Source organism: Salmo salar, chromosome ssa23, assembly GCF_905237065.1.
Source record: "Salmo salar chromosome ssa23, Ssal_v3.1, whole genome shotgun sequence".
Taxonomy (NCBI): Eukaryota; Metazoa; Chordata; class Actinopteri; order Salmoniformes; family Salmonidae; genus Salmo; species Salmo salar.
In genome coordinates this window covers 19,888,372-19,903,431 of record NC_059464.1, presented here as the reverse complement: position 1 = coordinate 19,903,431, position 15,060 = coordinate 19,888,372, and the positions used below count along the sequence as shown (strand labels likewise).

Genomic DNA, 15,060 nt, shown 5'->3' with positions numbered 1-15,060 from the left:
CTGATTTACCGTCAGTGTATTTGTTTACCCTTCTTATATTTCTATGTCGTTGTTGAACTGTAGACTGTTCCTAGATCTGTAAGGGGAAATGACAACAACCTATCCAATCAGGTACGAGAGGATGTAGCCATTGAGAAACGTGACGTTTGAATTTACGACTGCTGCTTCCGGGAACATGGCCGGCTAAACAATGACAAAAGTCTCTCTCCTCAAAATCAAGAGGAAACTTTTCGAAATGCAAACTACTTGGCTTAACAAAAGTGTTTGGATTCAGTGCGTGCAATTAGGTCGTTTATTTGGTTTACTTCTGCATGCATGTTGTTGAAGGTGATGTTTGAGTCGGAGTTAACTAACTTGGCTATCTAGCCAGCGAAGGTAGCCAACTTTTCACATTCAGCAGAATTACCCTAACGTTAGCTAGCAAATGCGAAGTGGCTAACATGTCAACATAGCTAGGAACATAAGTATTGCTATTGGCTGCTACACTTGAAGCCCGCAACTGATTTACTAAGTTCCACGATCGAGAAATGGAGAGTAGACACGTTGCAGTGCTGGCTTGTGTAACGTAGATGCGTTTGTTATTTTTATCGGGGTGTCTCGCTGGTTGCTTGCTATGTTCTCGCAGCTGCGTTCAGCTGTCTAGCTAGCTTGATTGACACTAATTTCAATGGCTCACTGCAGTTCAAATCCAAGTGGGAAGGTACCCCGTCCAGATAGCTCAGCGTTGATGGCAGGATCTCCTGGAAGCGTTGATCAGGCAATGAAGCCGGTGTCGTTTGAAATATTTGGAGAGTTTTGGAACGTCCAGGCCCGGCTCGGGCAAGGCGTCTCGGCCTCAGTATACCGTGTGAGCTCGGGGAGGGCGAGTACGGCCGCGGTTAAGGAGTTCCAGGCTGACACTCAGAGCGGAGATTACGGGTACCAAAAGGAGAGGTCCGTGCTGGAAGACATCCAAGGACACAAAAACATCGGTAAGAAATGTTTATTGAGTTGCAATATGGTTGTACTGTGCACAATCTCTGGAATTAGAGCTCGTTTTCTAGTGTGCCTTCCATGACTAGGCTATGTGAGAATCAAATTATGAGTCTTATTGCCAAGGGTGTAGCCTCATTTAACTTTCTTGTCCAGCTGATTGCAAATCTGTCATTACAACCAAGTCACACACATCAGTCTTGTCTCTGATCTGTCATAGTAAGTCGTGAGTATGTTTACATGCACACTAATCATTTGATATTAAACGTATTATGGCAGTAGGCCAAGTATATGGCAATAGTCATGTGAACACCTTACTCTGCTTGTCTTAATCGCCTTAAGGTCAAAATCTTAGTAAGCATATGCTGATTAAAACACCTGAGCTATGTTCAAATACTCATACTAACTGTACTATTGTGACGTAAGTTGAGTATGTAGTATGCTTATTGGTCATAGTATGGATATATTTAGTATGCCAAAAGTGCTCGGATGTCGTACTATATTCGTCAAAATTTCGAAGTATACAAGCAGTGGACACTATTTCCTTGCTTTTAGAGCACACAATGCAATTCTTCAGAAAATGGGCGTAGCGTCACAACATTTTCAGTTTTGATTCAATCTTCAAATTTATTAGTACATGTGAATAGCTTAATCGTCTTTCAATAGTGCGCTACAGCGCAATAGTGTGCAACTGAGCCCACAATTTGGGGCGTTACGGCATGTTGGCGGCATTCTTCTATTGGCAGGAACGTCCCCCCTTACCTACCGGAGTCCCCGCCCCTGCTACCGGAGTGCCCGCCCCTGCCTACCGGCGTCCCCGCCCCTGCCTACCGGCGTCCCCGCCCCTTGCCTACCGGCGTCCCCGCCCCTTGCCTACCGGAGTCCCCGCCCCTGCCTACCGGAGTCCCTGCCTACCGGAGTCCCCGCCCCTGCCTACCGGAGTCCCCGCCCCTGCCTACCGGAGTCCCCGCCCCTGCCTACCGGAGTCCCCGCCCCTGCCTACCGGGGTCCCCGCCCCTGCCTACCGGAGTCCTCCTTGCTAGCTAGCAGGAGCGTCACCGTTAGACGGTGTACTTGGCTCCCGCCTGCCGAACACCTGCCCTCACCGTCATTAACAGAACTGCAGTAAAACAGTCCCCAAAAGCCAGGGGTGAAGGACACTGTCTACTGGTCACCCCTGCCTCCCGCTCGCACAGCAGGCGGGAGGCTGGGGCGACAGCTTGCTAGCTACCGCCCTTCCTTCTGCGGGGTTTATCGGTGGCTGGCATCCAACATTATTGTTCATTAATGCCACCTACTGTCCTGGAGCTCCCCCGCCTCCCACCTGTCCAAACTGAAAAATTGACCAATAGAAGTATAAAGAGGGGTTCCTGCAGATGCAGGAATGCCCTGAATTGCGGGCTGCAATTGCATCCTTCTCGCTTTCCAGTGTATGATCTACGCATGTGCCAGCACTGGTAGCGCAAACCTCAGCTCTTTTGCATGTGTTAAGTAAGTTCGGAAAAACTGAAAGTATGTATCTTAGAAATAGTTTTCACATACAAACTTAGAAAAAATAGGCTTTGCAAAAATAACATTTTTATTTATTCATTTTACCTTTATTTAACTAGTCAAGTCAGTTAAGAACAAATTCTTATTTTCAATGACGGCCTAGGAACAGTGGGTTAACTGCCTTGTTAAGGGGCAGAACGACAGATTTTTACCTTGTCAGCTCGGGGATTCGATCTTGCAACCTTTCGGTTACTAGTCCAACGCTCTAACCACTAGGCTACCTGCCGCCCCGGAACATGGTCGCTGTGGTAGAACATTTTATTTTGATGAGTGATTTTCTGCATTTATTTAAGTCCCATCATCAAGTAGCACGATTTCAGATATGTCCATGTATACAGTATTAACAGTAATCGTAGCCCTTGATCATGACTCTCAGTCCCATTACATTACACATAAGTCATTGGACGAAGGTCTCTTCTGTGTGGGTTAGTTTTGTTAAGAGCCCTGAAACTTGGTCTGAACATTAACATGCAGTGCTTGCGGTATGGTTTTGGAAGCATAAGGACCTCTTCTTTCATATCAGCGAGAATTATTTTTCAAAAAACAAAAGGATACATTTATACACACCTCTTTTTATAGGGTTAGTGTTCCCACACGGCCATATCTCCATACTCTGTTTCACAGAAACATGGCTCTCTCGGGATATGCTGTCGGAGTCGGTACAGCCACTGGGATTCTCAGTGCATCTCGCCAACAGGAATAAACATCTCTCCGGGAAGAAGAAGGGCGTTTCATGATTAATGACTCATGGTGTAATTGTAACAACATACAGGAACTCAAGTCCTTTTGTTCACCTGACCTAGAATTCCTCACAATCAAATGCCGACCCTATTATCCAGATAGCTGATGTTCTGAAAGAGCTGCAAAATCTGGACCTATACAAATCAGCCGGGCTAGACAATCTGGACCTTCTCTTTCTAAAATGATCTGCCGAAATTGTTGCAACCCCTATTACTAGCCTGTTCAACCTCTCTTTCGTATCGTCTGAGATTCCCAAAGATTGGAAAGAGCTAGAGCTATTGCCACGTTAAAATGTTATGAGATTCATTTTCTCCATTGTTTTTAATGGTAGACCGCTCTGGTAGGCCTACATTCACAGTAAGCTTGCGCTGGAAGTTGCTCAGAATTTTCACAACGTTCAAGTTTGCGCTCAGCAGACCTAAAATTTGCTCAGTGCTGGACAAAATTTAAGGGAACATTGCTAATAACCCAACCCTTTCCGTCTCATTTGTGTAAGGTCCATGCTCTTTATTTGCTATAAAACAATTCAAAGGAAGATAAGATATTGGAGAGTACTTTGCCCCCTATATAAAACAATTCTGTTGTCTATATTTATTGATCATCACCACATTTTTGAAGGACTGGGCTATAAATGGATATGGTTTTGATTATGACATCAATTCTACCTCTTCAATATCACCATATAGACTTACTTTGCATTCATAATACGTGAACATTCATATAATACACCATGTTTTCATAACACGCTTGTTTAATAACCTTTTGATAACTTTGCTTGACGGATCCCATCAGTGATTACAATAGGAAGGGATGATGGAAGGATGCATTTTGAGTATTCAAACAGAGCCCCTAGTAACCTCCTTTACTCCCCAATCAAATCTGTGCTGACTGTAACCCTAACCACCCCTCTCTGTCTCCACAGTAACGCTGTACGGGGTGTTCACCAACCGCAGCCAGGTGGGTGTGGCCACGCACTGCCTGCTGCTTGAGCTGCTGGACGTCAGTGTGTCTGAGCTGCTTGTGAGGGCCAGTACCCAAAGCCGAGCCTTCAGCCCCCAGTGTGGTGGTTCCCAGAAGCAGGGCCACTCCATGTGGTTGGTGCAGCACTGTGCCAGGGACGTCCTGGAGGCCCTTGCCTTCCTCCACAGAGAGGGCTACGTCCATGCCGACCTCAAGCCCCGCAATGTGCTCTGGAGCGCGGACGATGAGTGCTTCAAACTCATCGACTTTGGCCTCAGCTTCAAAGAGGGCAACCAGGTGATTTGAACTGAAGGATAGGGGTTTGGCTCTGACTGTAGGCCTCTGGTGAGGGGAACCAGGGGTGAATTCACTGGGACCATTTTGGACTAATGAGTACACATCTGGTATGGGGGCAGGTAGCTTAGAGGTTAAGAACATTGGGCCAGTAGCCAAAAGGTTGCTGGTTTAAATCCCTGAGCCGACTAGGTGTAAAATCTGTTGTGCCCTTGAGCAAGGCACGTAACCCTAATTGCTCCTGTAAGTCGCTCTGGATAAGAGCGTCTTCTAAATGACAAAAAAAAGGTTAAAATAATTAAACTGGTGGAGGACAGATGTTGGAGTAAGCTGTTGTCCCTGACTAGATGGTAGTCGTGCTAGAATGGACAAAAGATACAATATTCTCTGTGTGAAACATTTTCTGTGTGTTCAGGATGTGAAATACATCCAGACAGATGGGTACCGTGCCCCGGAGGCTGAGCGTCAATACTCCCTGGCCCAGGCGGGGATGGAGGTGGAGGGGGACTCTGGCTGCTCGGCCGCTGTGGACCTCTGGAGCTTGGCAATCGTCCTGTTGGAGATGTACTCAGGCATCAAACTCAAAGACACCGTCAGGTCACCCGAGTGGAAGGTATGTCCACAGCATGGCCCTCCAACTCTGGGTCTGGATTGCTATTATACTGAGTGTGCAGTCTTTTGTTCCACCACAGTACTAACACACCTGCTTAAATTACAGTTTTTTTTTTTACCACATTATTGTCATATAATCAAATCAACAGGCCCTTCCCAACAAAAATAATAAGAAGGACATGAGGAATAAATACACAATGAGTAATGGTAACTTGGCTATTTACACAGGGTACCAGTACTGAGTCCATGTGGTAATTGAGGTAGATATGTACATATATTTAGGGGTAAAGTGACTAGGCAACAGGATAGATGATTAACAGTAGCAGCAGCGTATGTGATAGTGCAAAAAGCGTCAATGCAGATAGCTATTTGGTTAACTATTTAGTAGTCTTATGGCTTGGGGATAGAAGCTGTTCAGAGTCCTGTTGGTTCCAGACTTGGTGCATCGGTACCACTCGCCATGCGGTAGCAGAGAGAACAGTCTATGGTGACTGGAATCTTGGACACTTTTTAGGGCCTTCCTCTGACACTGCCTGGTATAGAGGTCCTGTATGGCAGGGAGCTCGACCCCAGTGATGTACGCACTACCCTCTGTAGCGCCTTGCGGGTCAGATGCTAAGCAGTTGCCATACCAAGTGTTGATGCAGCCAGTCAAGATGCTCTCAATGGTGCAGCTGTAGAATCTATTGAGAGCCCATGCCAAATCTTATCAGCCTCCTGAGGGGGAAGAGGCGTTGTCGTGCCTTCTTCACGATTGTGTTGGTGTGTGTGGACCATGTTCACTAAGTAGTTATGTGGACACTGAGGAACTTGAAGCTTTCTCGAAGCACTCCACTACAGCCCCATCGATGTGGATGGGGGTGTGGGTTAGTAGGGAGTACAGGAGGGGACTAAGCACGCATGATCTTAGAGGACACTAGGTTGTTGCATCCTGGTAATCCATTTGGTCCCACGGCCTTGTGAACGTCAAGGTCTTATACCGCCACCCGTTGTGATTACATAACCAGACATACAGTGGACTGTAATAGAGACATGGCTACTTGTTTTCCTAGGAATGCGGTGGACTCTGTTTCACCTGTAGCTAATAGATTGATATGTTCTTCAGAAAGATAGATCGATAGATAATACACATGTATCAGATAGACATGGGTGTGTTGTCCAAACTGCTGTTCTGCAGCCTATTGTTCTTTGCTCCTGCAGGACAACAGTGCAGCAATAGTCGACCATATCTTTGCCAGTAACAGTGTGGTGGGTCCTGCCATCCCTGTCTATCACCTCAGAGACCTTATCAAAAGGTAACAACATTCATTCAGGACCACATGCATTTTGTTTTTGTTTTGTTTTTAGGTAAATGCAGACATTTGATCCATTGTACCAAATTGACTCTGCACTCCCTTAAATATAAGTTGTCATTTTTAACATTGGAAAGTTATTGAAATGAATATGATGATTATCCTGCGAGAGGGGTACCTAACGTTGACATTTGTATGCTCCCGCAGTATGCTTCACAACAACCCCAAGCACAGAGGCACAGCCGAGAAGGCCCTGCTTAGCCCCTTCTTCAGCATTCCTTTTGGTAATTCACAGTCGATATGGGCACATACCTTCCTCTCAGACAGCTTGATAGCTTGTAATACAACATAATCTTCCCAGCTCTCTCTCCACTCTTGCCCTCTAAGCCTACCCCCAAACCCCTCTTTCCCTCTGCTTGTAAACATCTACCTCCTTTATGACATTTGCATATTGAATTTTCATTGAAATCAACCAAGATTTTAATCATGGGGTTAGAATGGGGTTGGTGGAGCTGTATAAACCCTGGAAAAGGCCTCTTAAACCTATTGACTGAGAAAATATTGTGTGTGAGACAGCTCCTCACATAGAAGACTTGGTTCTGCTTCCCTCTCCTGTTCTGCGTCTGCTCAACCTGATCGATGACAGCCACCTGCACAATGAGGAGGAGTATGAAGGTAGGGTACAGCGTTTTTTCTTTTTAACCAACTTTCTCCTCTGACACTGAATAGCTCCTACAGTTGCTCATTATCACTATCAACGTCGGAATTACACTAGAGCTTTAGGGAATATTGTCCCTAGATTTCCAAAATATTCCCCCAAAATTACAGTGACAAAGGCCAAAACTTTTTGGGATGATATTTATATTGCAAGGTAGGGCTGCATGATTTGGACAGAATATCTAATAGCGTTTTTTTTGGGGGGGGGGGGCAGATATTGCAACTTATGAATTGTGATTTTCAATCACTTGGGTGAAAACTTGGTAATTCCATCAGACATGGTTAAAACAAGTGTCAGGGTAGAGAACATTAATTCTAAAATGAGATCATATGAATGAATGCATACTGTGCTAACTGAATACAAAACCAAAGGAAACAGATTTGATCCAACATTGTAATAGGCTACAATGATAATAGATAGTATTATTACACCTACATATTAACAAACATGATAATACAAATATAGTGTGCTAAAAGCACAGCACTTATTAATTTAATGAATAAATAACATTGAGTTCCTATTTTACCATTATGAGTAATTAAATAACCTAAGTTAATAATTTATTCAGGCAGCTATAGATGGAATAGGAAGCGTATGATTGTGTAAGTTGGCTCAATCATTATTATAATCAAGCGATAAGGCTCAAGGGGGTGTGGTATATATTTTTTCTTTAACGGTCGGCCCCCGGACCAGGACCAAATCCCTGTCATTCACATGGAGAGTAGACGCCGATGCAGATCCGGGTGCCTTGTGAGAATTCGGCGGTGAGTGGGTAACCAGCCAATACCATCGGTCCTAGTAGCCAACATGCAATCATTGGAGAATAAACTGGATGAGCTCCATTCAAGACTATCCTACCAACGGGACATTTAAAAACTGTAATATCTTATATTTCACAGAGTCGTGGCTGAACAACGACATGGATAATATACAGTTGGCTGGGTTTTCCGTGCATCGGCAAGATAGAACCTCCGGTAAGACGAGGGGTCTGTTTCTATTTATCAATAACAGCTGGTGCGCAAAATCTAAAATTCAAGAAGTCTCAAGGTTTTTCTCGCCTGAGGTAGAGTACCTCATGATAAGCTGTAAACCAGAGTTTATCTATATTTTTTGTAGCTGTCTATTTACCACCACAAACTGATGCTGGCACTAAGACCGCACTCAACGAGCTGTATAAGGCCATTGACAAGAAAATGCTCATCCAGCGATGGTGCTCCCAGTGGCCAGGGCCTTTAATGCAGGAAAACGTAAATCTGTTTTAACAAATTTCTACCAACATGTCACATGTGCAACTAGAGGGGGGGAAAAAAACTATAGGACAGCTTTACTCCACACACAGAGACGCGTAGAAAGCTCTCCCTCGCCCTCCATTTGGCAAATCTGACCATAGTTAAATCCTCCTGATTCCTGCTTACAAGCAAAAACTAAAGAAGGAAGTACCAGTGACTCACTCAATATGGAAGTGGTCAAATGATGCAGATGCTAAGCTACAGGACTGTTTTGCTAGCACAGACTGGAACATGTTCCGTTGAGGAGTACACCACATCAGTCACCAGCTTCATCAGTATCTGCATCGATGGTGTCGTTCCCACAGTGACCTTACGTACATACCCCAACCAGAAGCCATGGATTACAGGCAACATCTGCACTGAGCTAAAGGGTAGAGCTGCCGCTTTCAAGGAGTGGGACTCTAACCCAGACTCTTATAAGAAATCTCGCTATGCCCTCTGACAAAACATCAAACAGACAAAGCGTCAACACAGGACTAAGATTGAATCCTAATACACCGGCTCTGACGCTCCTTGGATGTGGCAGGGCTTGCAAACTATTACGGACTACAAAGGGAAGTGCAGCCACGAGCTGCCCAGTGACAGGAACCATGGCTTTGGCTATGTGACAGCCTCAGTGATTTCTGTGTCTGTGCAGGATTTATTTTCGTAGAGCGTTATACCAGAAAACGCATCAGCAATCAATGCCTGTTTAAAGTAGGTGGCTGGTTGTGGCTGAGGGGCTTTGCTGCTGTCGGGCACTTAAACAAATATATATATATATATATTTTAGTTTTTTTTTTACATGCAATCGTCATAAAGTAGAGATGGTTATTATTCAAATGATTGAATAAATGTGTCGTGTTGCTCTTGTTGGTGCCACAACTCTGAGGCACTTTTTGCACAACATTTGCATTTGGTTGACATCTGTTTGCCTGTAGCCTGAATACTGCCATACCACTGTAGAGGTGCCCTTCTTTTGCACCAAATCAACGTTCTCATTAGCACTAGCAGCACTCATGTTTCTGATACACACAGAGGTTCCTAAACCTCATACTGTCTTTGGTAAGTAAAGCCTTTCGCTCCTCACCAGCATCTAACTGCGAGCTCTATGTGGGGATGCTTGTGATTGGACAGCATGTGCATGCCATGCAGAGAGAGGGAGAGCCCGCTTGTAATTGGTCAGCATCCTCTGTGCATGTACAGTTGAAGTCGGAAGTTTACATACACCTTAACCAAATACATTTAAACTCAGTTTTTCACAATTCCTGACATTTAATCATAGTAAAAATTCCCTGTTTTAAGTCAGTTAGGATCACCACTTTATATGTGAAATGTCAGAATAATAGAAGAGTGATTTATTTCAGATTTGATTTCTTTCATCACATTCCCAGTGGGTCAGAATTTTACATACACTCAATTAGTGTTACCTTTATTTGGGTCAAACGTTTCGGGTAGCCTTCCACAAGCTTCCCACAATAAGTTGGGTGAATTTTGTCCCATTCCCCCTGACAGAGCCGGTGTAACTGAGTCAGGTTTGTAGGCCTCCTTGCTCACAAACACTTTGTCAGTTCTGCCCACACATTTTCTATGGGATTGAGGTCAGGGCTTTGTGATGGCCACTCCAATACCTTGACTTTGTTGTCCTTAAGCCATTTTGCCACAACTTTGGAAGTATGCTTGGGGTCATTGTCCATTTGGAAGACCCATTTGTGACCAAGCTTTAGCTTCCTGACTGATGTCTTGAGGTGTTGCTTCAGTATATCCACCTAATTTTCCTGCCTCATGATGCCATCTATTTTGTGAAGTGCACCATTCCCTCCTGCAGCAAAGCACCCCCACAACATGATGCTGCCATCCCCATGCTTCACGGTTGGGATGGTGTTCTTCGGGTTGCAAGCCTCCCCCTTTTTCCTCCAAACATAACGATGGTCATTATGGCCAAACAGTTCTATTTTTGTTTCATCAGACCAGAGGACATTTCTCAGAAAAGTACGATCTTTGTCCCCATGTTCAGTTGCAAACCGTAGGCTGGCTTTTTTTATGGTGGTTTTGGAACAGTGGCTTCTTCCTTGCTGGGTGGCCTTTCAGGTTATGTCAATAAAGGACTTGTTTTACTGTGGATATAGATACTTTTGTACCTGTTTCCTCCAGCATCTTCACAAGGTCCTTTTGCTGTTGTTCTGGGATTGATTTGCACTTTTCGCACCAAAGTACGTTCATCTCTAGGAGACAGAACGCGTCTCCTTCCTGAGCGGTATGACGGCTGCGTGGTCCCATGGTGTTTATACTTGTGTACTATTGTTTGTACAGATGAACGTGGTACCTTCAGGCATTTGGAAATTGCTCCCAAGGATGAATCAGACTTGTGGTGGTCTACACATTTTTTTCTTGGCTGATTTATTTTGAATTTCCCATGATGTCAAGCAAAGAGGCACTGAGTTTGAAGGTAGGCCTTGTAATACATCCACAGGTACACCCCCAATTGACTCAAATTATGTCAATCAGCCTATCAGAAGCTTCTAAAGCCATGACATAATTTTCTGGAATTTTCCAAGCTGTTTAAAGGCACAGTCAACTTAGTGTATGCAAACTTCTGATCCACTGGAATTGTGATGCAGTGAATTATAAGTGAAATAATCTGTCTGTTAACAATTGTTTGAAAAATTACTTGTGTCATGCACAAAGTAGATGTCCTTGTTAAGTTCATGTTTTAAGTATCCCTATATTTCTGTTATTACGGGGCTATCACTCAGTCAAGAGTGCGCCCGCGCAGGAAGTCTGTTCGTTGATGGACCTAGCCTAGAGTGCAATGGCTACCTTGTAGTGTGTTCATACGATATAGTAAACTTTGTTAAACTGGAATCTTGTCGTTGTGTCATTTCGAGATAACAGTCCTAACCGACTTGCCAAAACAATAGTTCAACAAGAAAATTGTGGAGTGGTTGAAAAACGAGTTTTAATGACTCCAACCTAAGTGTATGTAAACTTCTGACTTCAACTGTAGAGAGTGAATTAATGGAGTCTAGCGCGCATCTCATTGGAGGATGTACCGTAGTCTAGTTTTTGTTGTATTAACGGAGTGCAAAATAAAGAAAATCGTAGCCTCTTGCGATATGGATATTGCTCATGTCAATATCGCAATTTTGATGAATCATGCAGCCCTATTGCAAGGTGCATGGTGCTGCACCACAAGGCAGTGCCACGAGTCATCAGTGAAATAAACAATATGATTAGACTATATATAGACTTAGCGGTATGACGTTCCCACGAGCAGAAAGATTATCCGCAGATATTGCAGATGAGCGCAATGCAAGATAATGCCCTCACACAGGAGAAGTTGAGCCATGCCCTTTTCGCTCTTTAGTTGTTACGGAACTCTGCATGATTCTGCTGTCCACTTCATGCGTCATTGACTATACCTTTTAAAACAAATGGTAAGATGTTACATTGTGAATAAGAAAATACATGAAAACACCCCATATTTTTCAAAAATACCCCTAAAAATTTGTCGACAGTGGCAAAATCCCCCCCCCCCATTTCTCTTTTTCAATTTGAATTTCCTACACTGATCACATTGATATTGTGACTAACTAGCATGATGACGTTGTTGTGTTGTCAGACATCTTGGAGGACATGAAGGAGGAGTGTCAGAAGTATGGCTCTGTTGTCTCTTTGCTCATCCCCAAGGAGAACCCAGGCAAAGGACAGGTAAACACACAACTAGCCCCATTACCAATTTGTCTTTCTAATACTTCCATACAGTCTTTGTAGTTTATAGATTTTGTAGATATTGTAGACCTGCATTTTTAACATCTGTTGTTGGCTTAATCTGTGTGTGCATGCGTTTTTTCCCCAGGTGTTTGTAGAATACGCTAACGCAGGCGACTCCAAAGAGGCCCAGAGACTGCTGACGGGACGGACCTTTGACGGGAAGTTTGTCGTTGCCACGTTCTACCCCCGGAGTGCTTACAAGAGAGGCTATCTGTACCAGACCGTGCAGTGAACACACACACGCACTTGCGCACACACACACACACACACACACACACACACACACACACACACACACACACACACACACACACACACACACACACACATCGTCTGCTGAAGAGCACAGGCCGAGGCCTCAGTCAGTCACTGTCATGATGTGTATAATCAGATCACCACTCTGCTTTCTGCAGCCTCTAGAGCCAGAGTTAACCTACTGTGTCCTGTAGCTTTACTGTATGTAGCAACAGTCTGCGAAAGGAAAGCTTTGTATAATCCAATCTTCCATGTCCTGCTATGGGGATGTATACTGCTGGATGCTACTGTTGACAGATTCAGATGGGTCATATGTTTATCATAGGGGTAGATGGCTTGACTTTCGGTAAATGGATCCTCACTGGCCAAAGCTGCACACTGTCCCACTTTGCACACTGTGCTGATGTCAAACCCTGAACAAGAGAGTTACTTTATGTCCACCGATCTTGTAGAGCACAAGTACAGTACCAAGTACACTATGGGTTTCGTAAACCCAGCAAGCAGTTTGGATTGAATAGGGCCCTAGTTTTCTTTGTACTCAACGGCTTGAATATCCTATATTTATTTGTGTAATTGAAACCGTTCCTGATTGATTGATCTTGGGTCTCTCTTGTTAAAGGCTGAGCCACAATTTCATCTTGTCCAAAGTTACCTTCCCATGACCTATTTTTCTATGAGATGTTTGTTTTGAGACTTGAATTCCAAAGGTACCACTCCAGATCATCTGTAGAATCACGCTGAGTTCTAGAACGTTCTGAGCCTAAACTCTAACCACTCAACTTCAGCTCTTTTCTGTGGTACATGAAAAATATCAATTTCTTTGTTATTTCTGACATTTTTAATCTAATTTCTACCTTATATACTATTATTACATTTTGTCCAAGTTGACCCATATACTACTTATACTCCAGAATGGCTGTGCTGATGTGAGTGGAAGTTAAGTTTTTTTCGATATGTTATGAAAGGGATGGATTATTTCCTTAGCACTGTACGATACAAAGCAACAAGCTTACTTTACGTTCAGAACCGATGGATAGGGTTTTCACAGTTGAATATTTCAGTTGAAGAGCATTCGAGCTGACCGTTTCGTAACACAGTAGCCCACTTTCAGTTCTAACAGACGTCTGTGTGAGTTAGTCTACATGACAAATCAATGTGTGAGAGCTGTGCTAGTGTAGGTATTTGTTGATTATGGTGAGATTATAGATTTAATCCAATACTGCAGAGTTTTGTATCCTATGTCGTGTGTGGGAGATGTTGAAATTAACTTATCAGTTCAGTGCATGCAACATTGTTATGTTAGGGGCAGTATTTATTCAGACAGTCTTGACTCTTCCCCTTGTCTGTCTGCTGCTCATATTCAGTCCAATAACATTGTGAATCTTAAGCGTAAATCATAGTCCACAGACGCTGAGACTCGATAGTCCGGCGTCCCATTGTGACATAGCTATGCAGCTCTGAGACACCGTCTGTGGGGACGCACAGCCCGAACGCTCACCTCCCCACAATTCCCAGCCTACACAGCTATTCAGTTGAATGTGTTGACAGTTGGAGAAAATGCTTGTGCTGCCCAGAAAATTCTAAAAGTATGAAAGCCAACAGTCCAATATTCTAGAACACTGCTGTGCGTACACATTTTGGACTATGATGAACGCTTCAGATTGGGCACAGATGCTTCTGAATGAGTAGGCTGGCATTGAACAGGCTAAAGCTCCATCCTGCCTGCCCAGCCTCTCCAGATGTTTGAGAAAGAGACCATATATTAACATGAGCAGGAACAACATTCTGGATATTCTGCAATTTACTCCGTTTGTAGCTAACACTTCCAGTCAACTGGCGCCATGCGACAACTGTCGGGGCTGATTGAGACATTGTTGACGACATCCTGCCTAAATGTGAAAGCACTGACTCTAGGACTTATGGGTGACCGGTCATAACACCAATATGTGAGGTGATCCCATACCAAATGTAGTCCACTGCCTTAGCTGCCTTCTCTGTGTTATCTAGTCTAACACTGTAATGCTCCCATTTAGTTTCAGCACACTGTCCCTTCACAGTGTGTTATTCAAAGTAGATCCCAATGAAAGCCTTCATAGTTTCCTTCCTGATCTCCACAACCATGGCGCATGATGATGACATTTCTTTATGCAAACATTTTCAGGGAGCTTCTTTGTTTTTCGTTTACACTTTGGGTCAGTTATCCTAGTACAGTGTCCGTTTCTTTACTTCTATGTCTTCTGATATACTAATATGAAAACATTCTATGTATCTGATAAAGCTTTTAGATAGCTGTAATGGATTTGTGGGCAAGGCGGTATCTGGTGTTTGTCCATCTTGTTAGCTATGGGCTAACTTCTATATGATATTTGTTGTAATAGCAGCGAGTGTAATAAGAGTTTTAGCATGCAGGTGGCAGAGCAGGATTCATCTGGACAGTGACTATGCAGTCAATACTGATCAGAGAAAACCAGTACAACTACATAGGTACAGATACTACATGAGAAGGAGAGTGAAAGAGGGAGAGCGACAGTAACAGAGAGGGAGCTGTGCTGTAAGTCCGAGTACATACAGTTGAAGTCGGAAGTTTACATACACCTTAGCCAAATACATTTAAACTCAGTTT

The 15,060-nt window shown here is 43.9% G+C and overlaps 1 protein-coding gene across 2 annotated transcripts; it reads left to right on the top strand.

Moving 5' to 3' along the window:
- Positions 1-157: 157 nt before the first annotated feature.
- Positions 158-15,060, top strand: LOC106584140 (serine/threonine-protein kinase Kist). 2 transcript variants are annotated; one of them, XM_014169055.2, is made up of 9 exons: positions 158-971; positions 4,187-4,521; positions 4,934-5,131; positions 6,331-6,425; positions 6,630-6,706; positions 6,999-7,097; positions 8,040-8,114; positions 12,031-12,119; positions 12,268-15,060. In XM_014169055.2, exons 1-9 carry the CDS (start codon positions 668-670, stop codon positions 12,412-12,414), a joined length of 1,419 nt encoding a protein of 472 aa, XP_014024530.1. In that variant the 5' UTR covers positions 158-667; the 3' UTR covers positions 12,415-15,060. The 2 variants fall into 2 exon arrangements, with proteins under 2 accessions (XP_014024530.1, XP_014024531.1); XM_014169056.2 differs by lacking the exon at positions 8,040-8,114.

Excerpts from the sequence above, each read along its gene's own strand:
- LOC106584140 (XM_014169055.2), top strand. The coding sequence starts at position 668 with ATGGCTCACTGCAGTTCAAATCCAAGTGGGAAGGTACCCCGTCCAGAT. Across the intron at positions 7,098-8,039 it reads CAATGAGGAGGAGTATGAAG|AGTCGTGGCTGAACAACGAC; the intron begins GTAGGGTACAGC and ends TATATTTCACAG. Across the intron at positions 12,120-12,267 it reads AGAACCCAGGCAAAGGACAG|GTGTTTGTAGAATACGCTAA; the intron begins GTAAACACACAA and ends TTTTTTCCCCAG.